Source organism: Marmota monax, unplaced genomic scaffold (genome assembly GCF_021218885.2).
Source record: "Marmota monax isolate L192 unplaced genomic scaffold, Marmota_monax_Labrador192_F-V1.1 WCK01_AAM20220418_F8-fsc00025, whole genome shotgun sequence".
NCBI classification, from domain to species: Eukaryota; Metazoa; Chordata; class Mammalia; order Rodentia; family Sciuridae; genus Marmota; species Marmota monax.
This window is the reverse complement of record NW_026691950.1, coordinates 9,902,374-9,916,584: the sequence shown is the minus strand read 5'-3', so window position 1 is coordinate 9,916,584 and position 14,211 is coordinate 9,902,374. Positions and strand designations below refer to the sequence as shown.

Here is a 14,211-nt window from a genome sequence, read left to right as displayed (position 1 = left end):
GCTATCTTGAAGGAGGAAAAAAAAAACTTGAAAACAGTCAGATTTTCTAAAAACTGAACCCTGGGCTCAATTCTGTTCAGGACTGCCAATAAAGTAGAATCAGAGACATACCTACCAGGCTCAGAAGACATTCACAAAGAGCAGAGGGAGGTTAGAATGTTGTCCACCACACTTACGTCATTCCTTTGTACAAACCAGTACTGGCATTCTGAATAGAGAAGACAGAGGCCAGGGACCAGAAGACAAAAATGAATGTATTTTTCTATTTACCAGCACTGAGGAATGGTGAGAAAAGAATACTGCAACCCTGGGAAGGAACAAGACAGATTTTGCTGGAGCTAATAGAATGTTCTGGCAAACATGAGGTAGTTGAGTGTATAGAGGGAGGAGGAGCGATATGGTTGTCCCTCTGGTCTGGCTTCTTCCTCCCATAGGCAGCAGGCAGGAAGCCTAAGAAACATGCAGTCTCCTGGGGCCAGCAGCAGCTCTACTCCTGACAGCCATGTATAACTGTGCACAGAACCATGTGTATACTGTTGGCATTAGACAAGAATGAAGGAAGGAAGGAAGGAATAAATGAATGAAGACTGCTTGTCATCATTTAATATACACTTGAAAATATAGTAAGATAAGGACTGAGGAGAACTCACAGCTTTGATACACCCTGGAACCTTATTTTCATATCCACTCAGTGTGTGGTTTTTGTCTCCCACTTACAGGGAATGAGAAAGCACATTTGGAGATTCCCAAAAGCAGAATTTCCAGGGAGATTCACCTTCCTCCCATTGATCTGAACCACATGAAAAGCCTCATAAGGAACAAAGCAGCGAGGCCCCAGGGAGGAGCGTCTGTGCGCTTTTCCACTCTGAGGAAGGAGGCCCACACCGGCTCTGATCTCAGGGAGATGCAGGGACAGCTGCCAAGAGTGGGCAGAAATGGCGGGGATGTTCAAGCTGCTGGCAGAAAGGAGGACGCTTCCCAGGACCTTGTCCTGGCCATCTGCCTATCTGTGTTCATCACATTCTTTGTGGCTTTCTGCCTGGGGGCTTTTACAAGACCTTATGTTGACAGACTGTGGCAACAAAGATGCTGGCACAAAAGCCCCGGTTCAGATAATGCCTATTCAAATGAGGGCTTCTATGATGAAATCGAAGCTGCAGGGAGCACACAGCATCCAAGGACCGATCTGCACCAAGCTTTGCATGTTCCAAAACTCTGTGAGAACCAGCACTTTTTTTTGGTGACAGAGCCAAGTCCACGTGCCACTGTCATTCCTGACAGAACTCTGGGAAGCAGCAGAAAGGAACCTGGCAGTCTGCAGAGCACAGAACAATGCAGGGCCAACACTGGGGCAGCAAGTAGAAATGATAACATGTTTCCAAACAGCAGTGCAACCCATTTCACTCTGTGCAGACATCCAAACGCTCATAATGATGAACTAATTTCAGCAGCACATGACCACATCTATAGGAATGATATTCTCGGGGAATTAAATTATGAAACTGTGGCCCAGGAATATTCTCCCAGTGAGCATTCAATGGGTGGCTCTGCCATAGCTGGCACATTAAGGACTTTCTCTGGCTCAACCCATAATCATTTGAATGAATTAGACCCGTCACTCCCCAGAGAAGTGACAGCTTCTGAATCCAAAATGCTAACACATGCAAATGCACAGAGGACTGGAGAGAGTAAGGAAATAAGGGTCCCTGAACAGTCACCTTTGGAAACTTCGGGTTTGCAAATAGAATTTTCTAAGGAAATGCAAGTGAGCAATTTCATCAGCTTGCTGAGTGCACAGCAGCCAGGGAGCCAGGGGGCCAAAGCTGAGGAAGAGCATTCAGAAATCTACAGTGCAAGCACTTGTATCGACCCAAGAGATGCAGACCTGTCAGCCCTCATGCCAAGATGGGCTAGTGACCTCAGTGTCACTCCTGCTAATGAGAAGCCAGTGCCCAAAAGTACACCGTTTGACACTCAGTATGACTTGGAGACTGACTACGATTCCGATGAAGGATCTTTGTTCACCCTCAGTTCAGAGGGTTCAGAGGTGATAAGGGACATGACTGAAGAAGAGCAGCACGGTGAGGAGAGCAGTGGGGCCACCAAGCCCCTGCAAGTTGAGAGTCCAGGGATGCACAAGGACAGTGTGATGTTAGTGGAAAGTCTTCAGGACAACATCACCTTCCAAAATATTCTGGGGAAATATGAAACTCGGGAAGATAATTTTGAAAATTCTCCCATTTCTGGATCAGACTCTGGTTTGCACAAGACTTCTTTGGAAAGTGCCTCTAACATCAACATATCTGAGGATCCATTAACCTGGCCCAGATCCCTGGGTAACAGTCCTTCAAGAGCTGAGATTCCGGACATGTCCGCTTATGATTATGACATAGCTCTGCAGGAGACCCCAGAATGGCATTACTCACTTAGAGACCTAGAATTTTCAAACATGGACATTTTACCACAAACACCTCCACATTCTGCTGAAGATCTCTCAGATACTGTTGAGAGAGCCTGCCATGAAAAAGATCTAGACACTTGTAGATATGAGCCTTTCGTTCAAGGAATAGACACAGCTCAAAAAGATTTTGCTCTCAAGATTTCTACAGTAGAAAACTTAAAACTCTCACAACAAGATTCCCAAGGGGGAGACCAGGATTCCAACCAAATGGACACTGATGCAAATAAGGGGCTTTATGTCCATTTGAGGACACAAAATCCAGAAAATTCATAAGCTGAATGTAGGTGTTACAATCCTATGGTGATAAGCTGGCTCTTAAGTGTGAAACGGGAGAATATTTTGGAGATAGTTCCAAGAACTAAGCACTATCATTACAAGAGCTTCCAAATAAACCCAGTTCACTAAGAGCATAAGAGCATTTCAGTGATAGAGACCAGGGTAAATATTCAGAGGAGAATCCATAGAAAAGATGATTACAAGGTCTGTGCTCGGACGCAGACCCAGAGCAACCTGATGAGAGTTGGCTGTGTATGTGAACAGCCCCATTGTGACAAAGACAAGGATGTTCAACCTGGTAATTACAGGGGATTCAAGTGACATTTTAGTCCACAATGAAGCACTTACATGGAAATGTTGAAGAGATTTTTAATGAATTCTCCACAGAGACTAGCACAGCTTTTTGAAGACTGATCATGAAACCATAAGATTGGAAGGGTTTAGAACAATTTAAATATTTTTAATAAGTTACAGAGAGACCATTTTATACAACAAAATGTTAATTAAAATTCAATTTTCAAGAGAAAAAGTAATGTTTTCCGTAAAAGAAACACCATTGTCCTTGATGAGCCTTCTTGGTGTGACTCTCCAGCTTGGTCTCTCATGAGCTGTTCTGTTTATTCTTCAGCTTCTCTGACATTTTCTCAGTTTCCTTCTTGACTCTCCTTCTTTGCTTGCCCCCTTAAAGGCAGTATTCCTCCAGGATTTTTCCCTAGTCTTTCCTTAAGACCCCTTTACCAGTACCAGGGAATGGTGAAGAAACAATACTATAAATCTGAGTTGGGCCAAAACAGGTTTTGCAAGGACTGATGGAAAGTTCTTGCAAATGTGGAACCTACTGCTTCACAATCAGCTTGATATAGATGATGCCAGATCTGCACAACAAGGCCCAGTCTCCCTGTTACGTTCCATACTCACATCCTTAAACCCACTTGCTCAATCCATGTGAATTATCCAGCACCTAAAATTCATCCTTTTCCTTCACAGACAGCACATCCTATATTGTCTTTCTTGATTAACAATAGCATGGCATCCTCCAAGTAAATCCAGTTAGTTACAACTTCTGACTTAGTTCTGACTCATTCTCTTTTATTTCCTACATCTGAGTAGCCTGTAAGCCAAGTACATTGGAAGTTCCTGGATGGCTACAAGATAAGGAGATAGGTATGGCAACCTGGATGGATGCTTGGCAATTTGGCTAAATCAAGGTTTATGAAAAAGATGGAAATTGATAGAGTGTGGGAAAGAACAGAAAGATTAAGAAAGTCCCTTAATCTACCTCATGTTAGAATCCTGTGGGATCCATCTCCTCAATAACTCTTAAACTTGTTCTGTCTACTCTCAGTCTCCAAATAAGGTGCATCTCTTGCCTATCACCTAGATTATTGTGATCTTTAATACTTCTCTGTGCCCCACTCATCTCCTAACAGTCTTATATCCAGTTTACTACTCCCCTGCTCAAAAACCTCTGATGGATGCTGTTATCTTTATAAAAACCAAATTCCATAATATGGACACATCCCACCTTTCCAATTGCCTCACTGTACATTCTATTCTTGTTTATATCATTTACGACAATTATTTATCTCAGCAAACTCCTGAGACCCTTACTGGATTCCTGATTAATTTCTTTCCCACTCATAATTACTATTTTAAAACTTTGACTATCCTTGATGTTTCACTGAGAAAATTTGGAAATCTGGACTGTGAGGAAGAAATTCCTTTCTTTTACCCCATAGCTGTAAACATGTTTATATCCATATTTACCCTCATTATTTTTCTCCAATCTAAGAATAAATCAGTATTCTTTGGTCAAGGATAATCCCTCCAGTCTGCTTTTGCTTCAGTCCTGGGTATAGATCCTTCATTCACATTTCCCATTTCTGCATGCCCAAGCTCTCCATATCTATTGGATGTTTCTTGATGTTTCATGTTCAAGTCCTCTCAACATTAAAATTAAAGAAAAGAACACCTAGTAGCTTCCTCAAAATACTGCCTTCTCTCTGTCATAGCTAAGTTCTTCAAAGGAATGGTCAAAGGACTGTCCATTGACTTTTCGGCATGCTGTGGTCAAGCTTCATCCTCCCTCTAACCTGTGCCATTAAAAGTCAAAAGCAACTTTCAACTGACACATGCAACGGACTCTTCACTCTTCATCAAGTAAAACCTCTGCAGCACTTGACCCTTGGCCACTCCCACCTGGAAACGTTGGGTTAGTCAACTTCCCACTGCTGTGACACAAGAACTGAGACAAATCAACTTAAAGGAGGAAATGTTTATTTTGGCTCATGTTTTCAGAGGTTTCAGTCCAGTTTACTTTGGGGCCTACAAAGAGGTGAAACATCAGAGCAGTGGGAGCATGTGGTGGAGGAGGCTGCTCCCCTCATGGTGGCCAGGAATCAGACGAGAGCTAACTATACTGCAAAGCCCTTTGACAAAACCCACTAACCTACGAAACCATTGTTGAGGTTGGAGCCCTCATGATACAAACACCTCCCGAAATTCCCACCTCTGAACACTGCTGCACTGGGGACCAAGCCTTCCACACATGAGCTTTGGGGGAGAGATTTAGGATCCTGTGCCTTTTGTGATATCGTTCAGTAAAGGTGAGGATCCCAGAAGGACAGAGATTGCAAGAAACAGGGATGACTGAAGACACCTTCATGAAGAACCATTTGCAAAGACCCAGGCAGGGTTAAAGGAAACTAACAAGGGAAGATGAAGGATGTGAGGGCTAGCAAGAGGGGAGAGGCTTTACCAACCTCAGGCCTAAAAGACTGGGGAGTTGCCAGTTTGCCCGACAGTCCAGCAGGAACAAGCCAGGGAACCCGGACCCTCAGCCTCTCCATCTTCCAGTCTCCTCACAGCGCCTCCCAGTGCCTCCCAGTGCCTGACCTCCAGAAGCTAGAGTGGTCAGCCTTCCCAGCCACAGAGCAGGATGGAGAAGGGTAGAAAGTAGGTTTTGGAGAATATCCACCCCACACTGGCTCCTAATTCTGCTCCTCTGATTGTTCTTTCTCAAGCTCCTTTTCCAGCTTCTCTTTCTATGCTCACCTCTTAAATATGCAGGTTTTCTAGGGTTTGGGCCTTGACTATCCTGTCTTCTCACTCACCTCACTTTCCTTGTGAGAGCTATCAATCCTCATGTCTTCAACTACCACTTAATGGCTAATATTTCCTATTTCTGTAACTCCAGCTTTGAAATCTTTCCAGAACTTTACACTCACATCCAATTGTCTATTGGACATCTGCATAGGCACTTCAAGCTAAGCATATCTAAAATGAAACCCAGTATCTCCCCCTAATCCTCTACCCACCAAATCTAATACTTCATGTGTGTGATGTGATTACACATAATTACCTTCACATGGGAGAGCTTATCACAAGTAAAATGATTATTTTATTGGTTATTAGTTTAACATATGCCCATTCTATACAGAAAATACCAACAACAACAAAGATGTCTGTCTGCCCAAGGTCTGGCATTTAGTAGGTCTCAATATATGCATTTATTGAATAGATAAGGAAAGAGCAAACTTGTTAGTACAGGACAAGGACATCCATGGTCTGTTTACCCTCCAGCTTGCCTTTCATTGTATCCTTCCCCATTCCTGGTACCCAAAATTCAAGCCAACTGTACCAACCTGCTCACAGTTACAGACACGCCCGCCTGCATCACTTAACTCTGCCTGGGCCCTCGATGCTGCCTACTTTTTTAGGTTGCACATCTGATGTCACCACAATGAGCTGGCAAGCTTCTTCTCTTCATTCAAGGCTCTATTTAAGTGTCACCTCCTCCGAAGCCTGGCTCACTTCCTTCCAACTCACGTAGAACTAGCTCTCCCTCGCTCCCTTAGGCCTCCACTGCACTGTTCTGCACTGTAGGAGAAATGAGGTTTCACATAGCTTGATAGAGACCTACTGGACTCTTCTGTTGACAAAATTCCAACTATTTAGTGATTTTCAGTCCCATCATGCAGTCTGTGAAGTTAAAGGTCATCTCAGTGCTGGCAGGTATTTCATAAAGTAAAAAAATAAATAAAAATTTTAAAAAATTATATTCCAGAAACAGAAAAAAAAAGTATGCACAGCTTTGAATATTTTTGTTTGCTTTCTTATTTTTGTTCAGACTTCCCAAAAGAGTTCTGGTAGTGTGGCATAAACATCATAAGCTTTTTAGTTAAACAGCTCTATTTCTTAGCAAGCCCCTTGTTTTCTGTAAAAAATAAAACTTTTGGGCTGGGATTGTGGCTCAGCAGTAGAGTGCTCGCCTAGCACGGGTGGGACCCAGGTTCGATCCTCAGCACCACATAAAAATAAAGGCATTTTGTTGTGTCCATCTACACCTAAAAATAAATATTAAAAAAGGAATGTTTTTAAAAATATATTTTTTTGTACCAGGGATTGAACCCAGAGGTGCATTACCATTGACCCACATCCCCAACCCTTTTTTATATTTTGTTAGAGACAAGGTCTTGCTGAGTTGCTTAGGGCCTCACTAAGTTGCTGATGCTGGCCTTGAACTTGCAATCCTCCTGCCTCAGCCTCCCAAGTCACTGGGATTACAGTCATGCGCCACCCCCTCCCATAAAAATAATTTCTAAACTTCTCAGCTTAGCTTGATATAAGATTTGAGGCCTGCCCTGTATCAGATTTCCAAAATTGCTAGGGATCTGCCACCAAATAGCCTCAAACTTTAAGCTGCTCAAGTTATACTGAGTCCCTATTCCCCAGTTTTGCCTTTGTTTTAGTTTCACTTATTCTAATTATGTTTCTAGTTCTAGTCTTACTTCAATGGCTTTAAATCACATCTTACTGTTTATTTCAATAACCTTCTTTGCATTTCTTTGGCAGAGTAACTCTTAAATTTTCATCAGCCTAACAATTCCTTATCATGATATTGTAACCTAAAAAACATTTTTTAAATCTCTGATATAAGTTATCTTCATGTGTTTCTAAAGCCATTAAATAAATATTGGATCAATACTTACCTAACCCAAAGCATGAAATTTTAATCCTCTCCTTGAAGAGTAGCAGGTCCTATAAATGATTTGTCATTATTTAATGCTGCATCCTAGAAATCCTTCAGCTTCAATAAGGTCATGTTGGGATCAGAAGGACAGAACTTTCCTCCCCGTCCAAGGTGTGAGGCTGGTCTTTTGTCTCTCCTGAAGAAAGTTTTGTCCAGTTCTTTTCCAGGACCATGCAGGGCAAAAGGGAGAATCAAGAGAGTAACCAGGAGTACACAGGAATAATTCTTAGAACTACCAGCAGAAGAAAATAAATGCAGTCAAGCGGATGTCCACTTGCTTACAATCTATTTGAAATATGAAAGCCACTCTCTCAAGGCTGCAACTTTTGTTTGAAGTACTTTGAGATCCAAGGGAAATGGAGGTAGGAGGGATGGAAGCAGTTATTCCTATGTGTGCCAAGTTTTGATGGAGGTCTGTAGTGCTTTATACTAGATTAATCAGCCATCAAGAAAACATGAGTGACAAGCTGCAGGCTTACCACAGGAGGTCTGGTCAGCCTGCCCACTGATTCAAGGGGAGAGAGGCCCATCTTTTTGCTGCCTGAATACATCATATCTTTTGCACTTGAAGGCAAGACTGTCTAGCTCTCTGAATCTAGTTTCTGCACAAACGTATCCAGTTCACTTTTTTCAAACTCCCACCTTAATATTTCATTAAACTCTAGGAGACATGGGCAAAGGATGTGTGACTAAATTCTCAGACTCTCTCCATAATTTGGTATATAATGAATGTACCTCTGAAACTACAGAGAAGGTAAGGACATTCCAAACCTCGGCATGAAATTTTTTCAGTCTTTGGTTGACATATATTTCATCTGCCTGTGTGTGTGTGTGTGTGTGTGAGCGCGTGCGCGCATGTACTCCTGAAGCAATTCATAGAATTATGCAGGAATAACATCTTTGCTCATTTGAATATATACAACACTCACTTGCTATTTGAAAAGAAAATTCTCATTACTTTTCTTTGGCTATCATTACCGATTCTGGCTTTTCACAACTGAACATAATTTCAAGTAGCCATAATTTTTAATTTTATTTCTTGATGGCCAAATTATCACAGCTGGACCAATGGGATCCCCTCTCAGCTGGCTTCTGTGTGTTAATCCAGAATTTCTAAATTACCATTGCTTTTTGACAATAAATGTTCCAAGACGGTCTATAATATTATCCCATGATTGGAAATGAGATTATATCCAAGGACCCTGCTTTCTTTTAGTGGAAAATAAATTGTTCAGGTTTTTGTTTATTTGTTTGTTTGCTATGATGTGAAATTTGTATTAATAATGGTAAAAAGCCTCACACTTCATACACCTCATTCTACAAATCCCACACCAAAAGCCAAGGAGCTTGTGGGGCAAATAAAGCTGGGGAGACTACAGAGAAGGTAAGTAATCTCATAACCAGAGTACTAAGGAAAAGTCACTGGTATCTTTGAAATCACCTTGATTGACACAGGCAGGCAGGTAGGCATGGCTAGAGGCTGTAATAGTAGAGATTAAAAATTCACATAAACCAACCAGGCACACTGGCACACACCTGTAATCCTAGCTACTCAGGAAGCTGAGACAGGAGGCTCCCAAGTTCAAAGCCAAACTGGACAGCTTATTGAGACCCTATCTCAAAAAAAAAAAAAAAAAGAAAGAAAGAAAAATGGACTAGGGATGTAGCTCAGTGGAAGAGCACTTGCCTAGCATGCACAAGGCCCTGGGTTCGATCCCCAGTACCCAAAAGAAAAACAATCCTATAAACCACTCAGTGGAAATGCTGGCCCCAGTACAGTTAGGGCAGCTAACTATAGTTAGGCCAGCTGTGGGGTGCTGGGAAAGTGCATACAGAAGGTGATCTAAGCAGAGACTCCCTAGGCACAGGCCCCAAATGTAGTCTAGGCTGGAACCCAACGTTATGGGGCTGCCCAGGAAGCCTGTGCAGGTATTCATTTTAATTTTCACCTATCATATCCCAATATCCCATGTATAGGCCACCTATAAAAACTTCATATTCAACTTCATGTTCAAGTTTTTATGGGTGTCCTGTACAGGGGACATCAGGACATAATGAGTTCAAACACAACTCAAGGAATCTTGCTCCCCAGACAGCAGCCGAGTTATGGAATTTTTCCCTTCCTGCTGAAGAGTATTAGTCTGCTACAGCTCTTCTGGCTCCCCTTGCCTAGGAGAAATCTGCCATGTTCCAACTTGACTTCTAAGTTAGACTGACTTCATTTTATAATGGGTAAGACCTGATGGATGTTATAAACGTGCTTTATGAAATCATCAATTTCTTCCCTCCCTGTGCATGTGAGATACACGAAGAAGTAGAAGTTGTTCTTCTACCTTGAACCTGAGCTTATCTGTGCCTGCTTTACCCAATACAGAACAGTGGAAGTGATACCACAGGACTTCTGAGTTTTTCATAAGAAGCTTTGTAGCCTCTGCCTGGGTTGCTCACTCTGGATGAAGCCAGCCACCTTGTAAAAAGTCCAGTTACCCTAAGACCACCATAATATAAGGAAGCCCAAGTTGGCCATGTGAAAAAGCCACATGGAAAGAGAGATGCCCAACTGCCTCCTAGTGGTTCCAGACACCCTTCCCTGATACCAGACATTCGAATAAAGATGATTTCAGTCCCAGCCCTGCAATCCCATAAACCCTGAAGCAAGAATACTTTGACCAAACCCATCAACCTCCAGAGATGTGAAAAAATAATAACAAATTATCTTAAGCTCCTAAGTTTAAGAAAGACTTGTTTACACATAGTCAACCCAAAAATAAAGGTATGTACTATACTAGGTATGTACTCTATAAAAATTAGGCATGGGGTCGCATAAGATTCTTTGTCTTGAGAGTCATGCTGTAGTAGTTGCTGCTGAGCTACTTTAGGGGTGCAACTGGAAAAGATCTCTTGCATTCATGAATGCATGTTAGTGCTTATTAAGTTTAGTTTTATATTTGCTCTATGACATACACACTAAAATTTTAATTCCTATTCCAAACTTTAGTTTTAATTCCCTTTCCTTCATAATTTGCCAAGTTATAGAACCATTTATAATTTAAGGACAGTACCTTTAATAAAGGGTGTTGAGGAAACTGGATATTCAAAAGTAGAAGAATGAAATTGGATTCTTATCTCACCCGTATACAAAAATCAACTCAAAATTCATGAAAGAATTCAATGTAAGACCCGAAACAATAAAGCATCTAAAGAAAACATAGGAGAAAAACTCCATGACATAGGTCTGGGCAATGATTTTTTTTGGATTTTTTTTTTTTTTTGCCCAAAAGCACAGGCAAGGAAAACAAAATAGACAGATGGGATTGCATCTAACTGCTGCGCAGGAAAGAAAACAACTAACAGTGAAAAGAGAACCCAAGGATTGGGAGAAAATATTGCAAACTATAATCTGATAAGGGGCTAATCTGCAAAATATATAAGGATCTCAACTCAGTAGCATGACATAACCCAATTCGAAAAGACAAAGGACCTAAAGATATTTCTTAAAATAAGAGAGATTAATGGCCAGCTATAAATGAAAAAAAAAATGTTCACTATCTCTAATCATCAGGGAATTACAAATTAAAACCACAATGAGCTACCACATTTAAAAACATCCTATTACTGGTTGCTTCTCAAATTTCTTTGTTTTTTGATTTACCAGGGTTGATATCTAAACAATGCTTCCTGTTGTGTTTTGGATTGGCTACTGTTTCAAATACCAGAAATCAGAATTATCTTTTCTAAAGTATTGGTAGGACCAGAAATAGATTTTAGTAGAAAAAAGAAAAAACACAATTTGCTTTAAGGAGATTTACATTTATATTAATTAACAAACACCACTCAGTATCTTTTTTGGGGGGGGCCGGGGTGAGGGAGTACCAGAGATTGAACTCAGGGGCACTCAACAACTGAGCTACATCTCCAGCCCTATTTTGAATTTTTTATTTAGAGACATTATTTATTTTGAGTTGCTTAGCGCCTCACTAATGCTGAGGCTGGCTTTGAACTTGTGATCCTCCTGCCTCAGCCTCCCGAGCCACTGGGATTATAGGTGCATGCAACCACACCAGGCCTGTCCACTTAACATCTATTACTGCCTCTTACCATAGTTGTATTTTGTGACTTTTGAAACTTTTCCAAAATCTATTCCATGATGACTTACATACAAACAAACAAAAAAGAATTTACATTTCATGTGGATAAAAAGGAGGCTTTTGTCATAGAACAATTTATTAACAAGAGAGTTCTGATAGCTTTACAATGAATAGCTGGAAAACAGACAAAAAGGTTGTCAACAGAGGCAGGACTATCACACTTATTCTTACCTGAGGCATGTCTCCACCCTGTTATTTAATAATTATACACTTAATTACAGCATCTTCTTTTCTCAATAAAGACATATCATTTACATAGCCCCATTAAACAAATGTACATTCAGGTGCAAGAGATTTTTGTCTTATGATTTCTTCTGATTAAAATATATTCCTTTCTTGGTGCTGGGATTGTGGCTTAGTGGTAGAGTGCTCTCCTAGCATGCATGAGGCACTGGGTTCGATCCTCAGCACCACATAAATGTAAAATAAAGATATGTGTCCTAAAGCTAAATATATATATATATATCCCTTTCTTAAAGAGACTTATATTTTTTTGTTTGGTTTTTCATTTTGCTCAAAGATACTTCCACTACTTCCAGTTCTCTGGGGCATGTACTCTGTTTGACTTCCTTGTCATGCAACATTGCCATGTCTTGTCATTTCTGCCTGTGAACTACCTTCCCTGTTAGCTCCATGGCCCTCCACACATGCCCTTGACCATGTAAGTCTACAGGGGGCTGGCTGTTTCCAGGCCACCTCTGCTCAAGCACTATGAGATTTGGTTATTCTAGATTAATGTTTTACAGGAGCTTTACAGATTGGACAAGGCATATTGGAGGGAATGAGGTCAACAAGGATGGTCACATGGCTATGATTTGGGCATCAGTTCATGAAGGTATGCATCAAAGCAGTGTCAGAGGGAGAGGCCTGGGAATGAAAAACCCACTTGAGAGACATTGTAGGGTAGAATCCCCCGTGTTGACTACTAACCTGGTCCAGTCATGTGGTGGCTGCTGAGTAGATACATGTCAACTAGGTGGATAAAGAAATGAAAGGATTGAGGGAGGGAGCAAGGGAGGGACAGGGAGATGGAACAAAGAAAATCCTGATACAGTGAGGTATAATAGGTCTTTTAAAATCTGGGTTGATAATCTACATTAATCCTAGATTAATCTTTACTCTATCGCCACATCTTTCTATGCCAATGGAAAGAAGCTAAAGAAGCAAGAGAGATTGTTCTGCAGAGGGACCCATATTCTGGATTTGCTGATTGCTCCCTGGTGTCATTCATTACCTTTGTTACTTGGCATCTTTGTTGTTCTGTCCCAGGGACTGTGTTTCCCCATTACTTTCCTCTGAATGTCCTGCTCACCCGTCCAGGCTGGCCAGCTGCTTCTCATGTTTTTATAAAGACCCTCCTGATTGTTCCAGAATCAAACTTCCTCATCCTTCTCTCTGTGTTCCCCAAGCACATTTCTTGCACTTCTATTTAGCCTTTATTTCATTCTGTCTTGCACTTGGTCCTTTTTCTGACTGAGCTGCGTCTCAGTAGATGTCTCTGAATAATCTCCTTAGGGAGCCAGCCTCTTCCCTAAAACTGCTATTCTAAGACTTCCACTTGATTTTTTTTAGTTATCAGCCTGTTCCCCAAACTTAACAAAACAAAAACCTGATTAATTAAATTTCATTGCTAAATCACAGCCTAAATTTAGGCCTCAATGTTATGTTTGAAACTTGAGAGTAGAATTTACTTTGGGCCGTATATTTTTATGGGATTGGTGGGCTTTGGGGTTGCCAGGGCAGTCCAGGTCCCAAATGCTGGCCTATCTCAATGTGGGTCAGGACTACACTAGAGACCCCATAAATAGAGAGGGCCCTCTGACTTTCTCTCCAGGGTAGCCAGAGGGAACAAGATGTGCACCAGACCCTGCTGTTACCACTTGGAGACCCCAAGCTAACAGAACAATTCCTTCCCCTGCCCTTCTCTGAAAATACTCAGTGCTCTACCCAGAAGGGCTGGAAATGGCACTGAAACTCACAGGGGATTCTACCTATACTTTGTGGGGCTGCACCAAGATTTACTCCTTTAGAGAAAAAGAACCTACTTCCGATTCTGTCCCTGGCTAGAAAGCTGTCCTTAGGCTAATGCACCCTGTGTCCTGGACTAAGTTCAATGAGAGCCAAGGTCAGCCAAGCCAAGGTAGAAAGTAGAAACCTTCCTGCCTTCCCCTACATTGCAGTACTACATATTGAACAAAACTTAATGGAACGTCAAATTCAAATAATCCTTGTTTGGTGAATTATCTCCTCAAACTAAAGAAAGAGTTGACTATTCCATTTTATTAAAAAGTATT

At 41.4% G+C, this 14,211-nt stretch overlaps 1 protein-coding gene across 1 annotated transcript in view; it reads left to right on the top strand.

Annotated features, from left to right (window-relative positions):
• Lrrc66 (leucine rich repeat containing 66) overlaps positions 1 to 9,015 on the top strand; it is a 37,178-nt gene extending 28,163 nt beyond the window's left edge. The window contains exon 5 of the mRNA XM_058584253.1: positions 720 to 9,015. Within this exon, the coding sequence (XP_058440236.1) occupies positions 720 to 2,734 (2,015 nt within the window). The 3' untranslated portion in view covers positions 2,735 to 9,015. The remainder of the gene's footprint in view (positions 1 to 719) is intronic.
• The last annotated feature ends 5,196 nt before the right edge of the window (positions 9,016 to 14,211 follow it).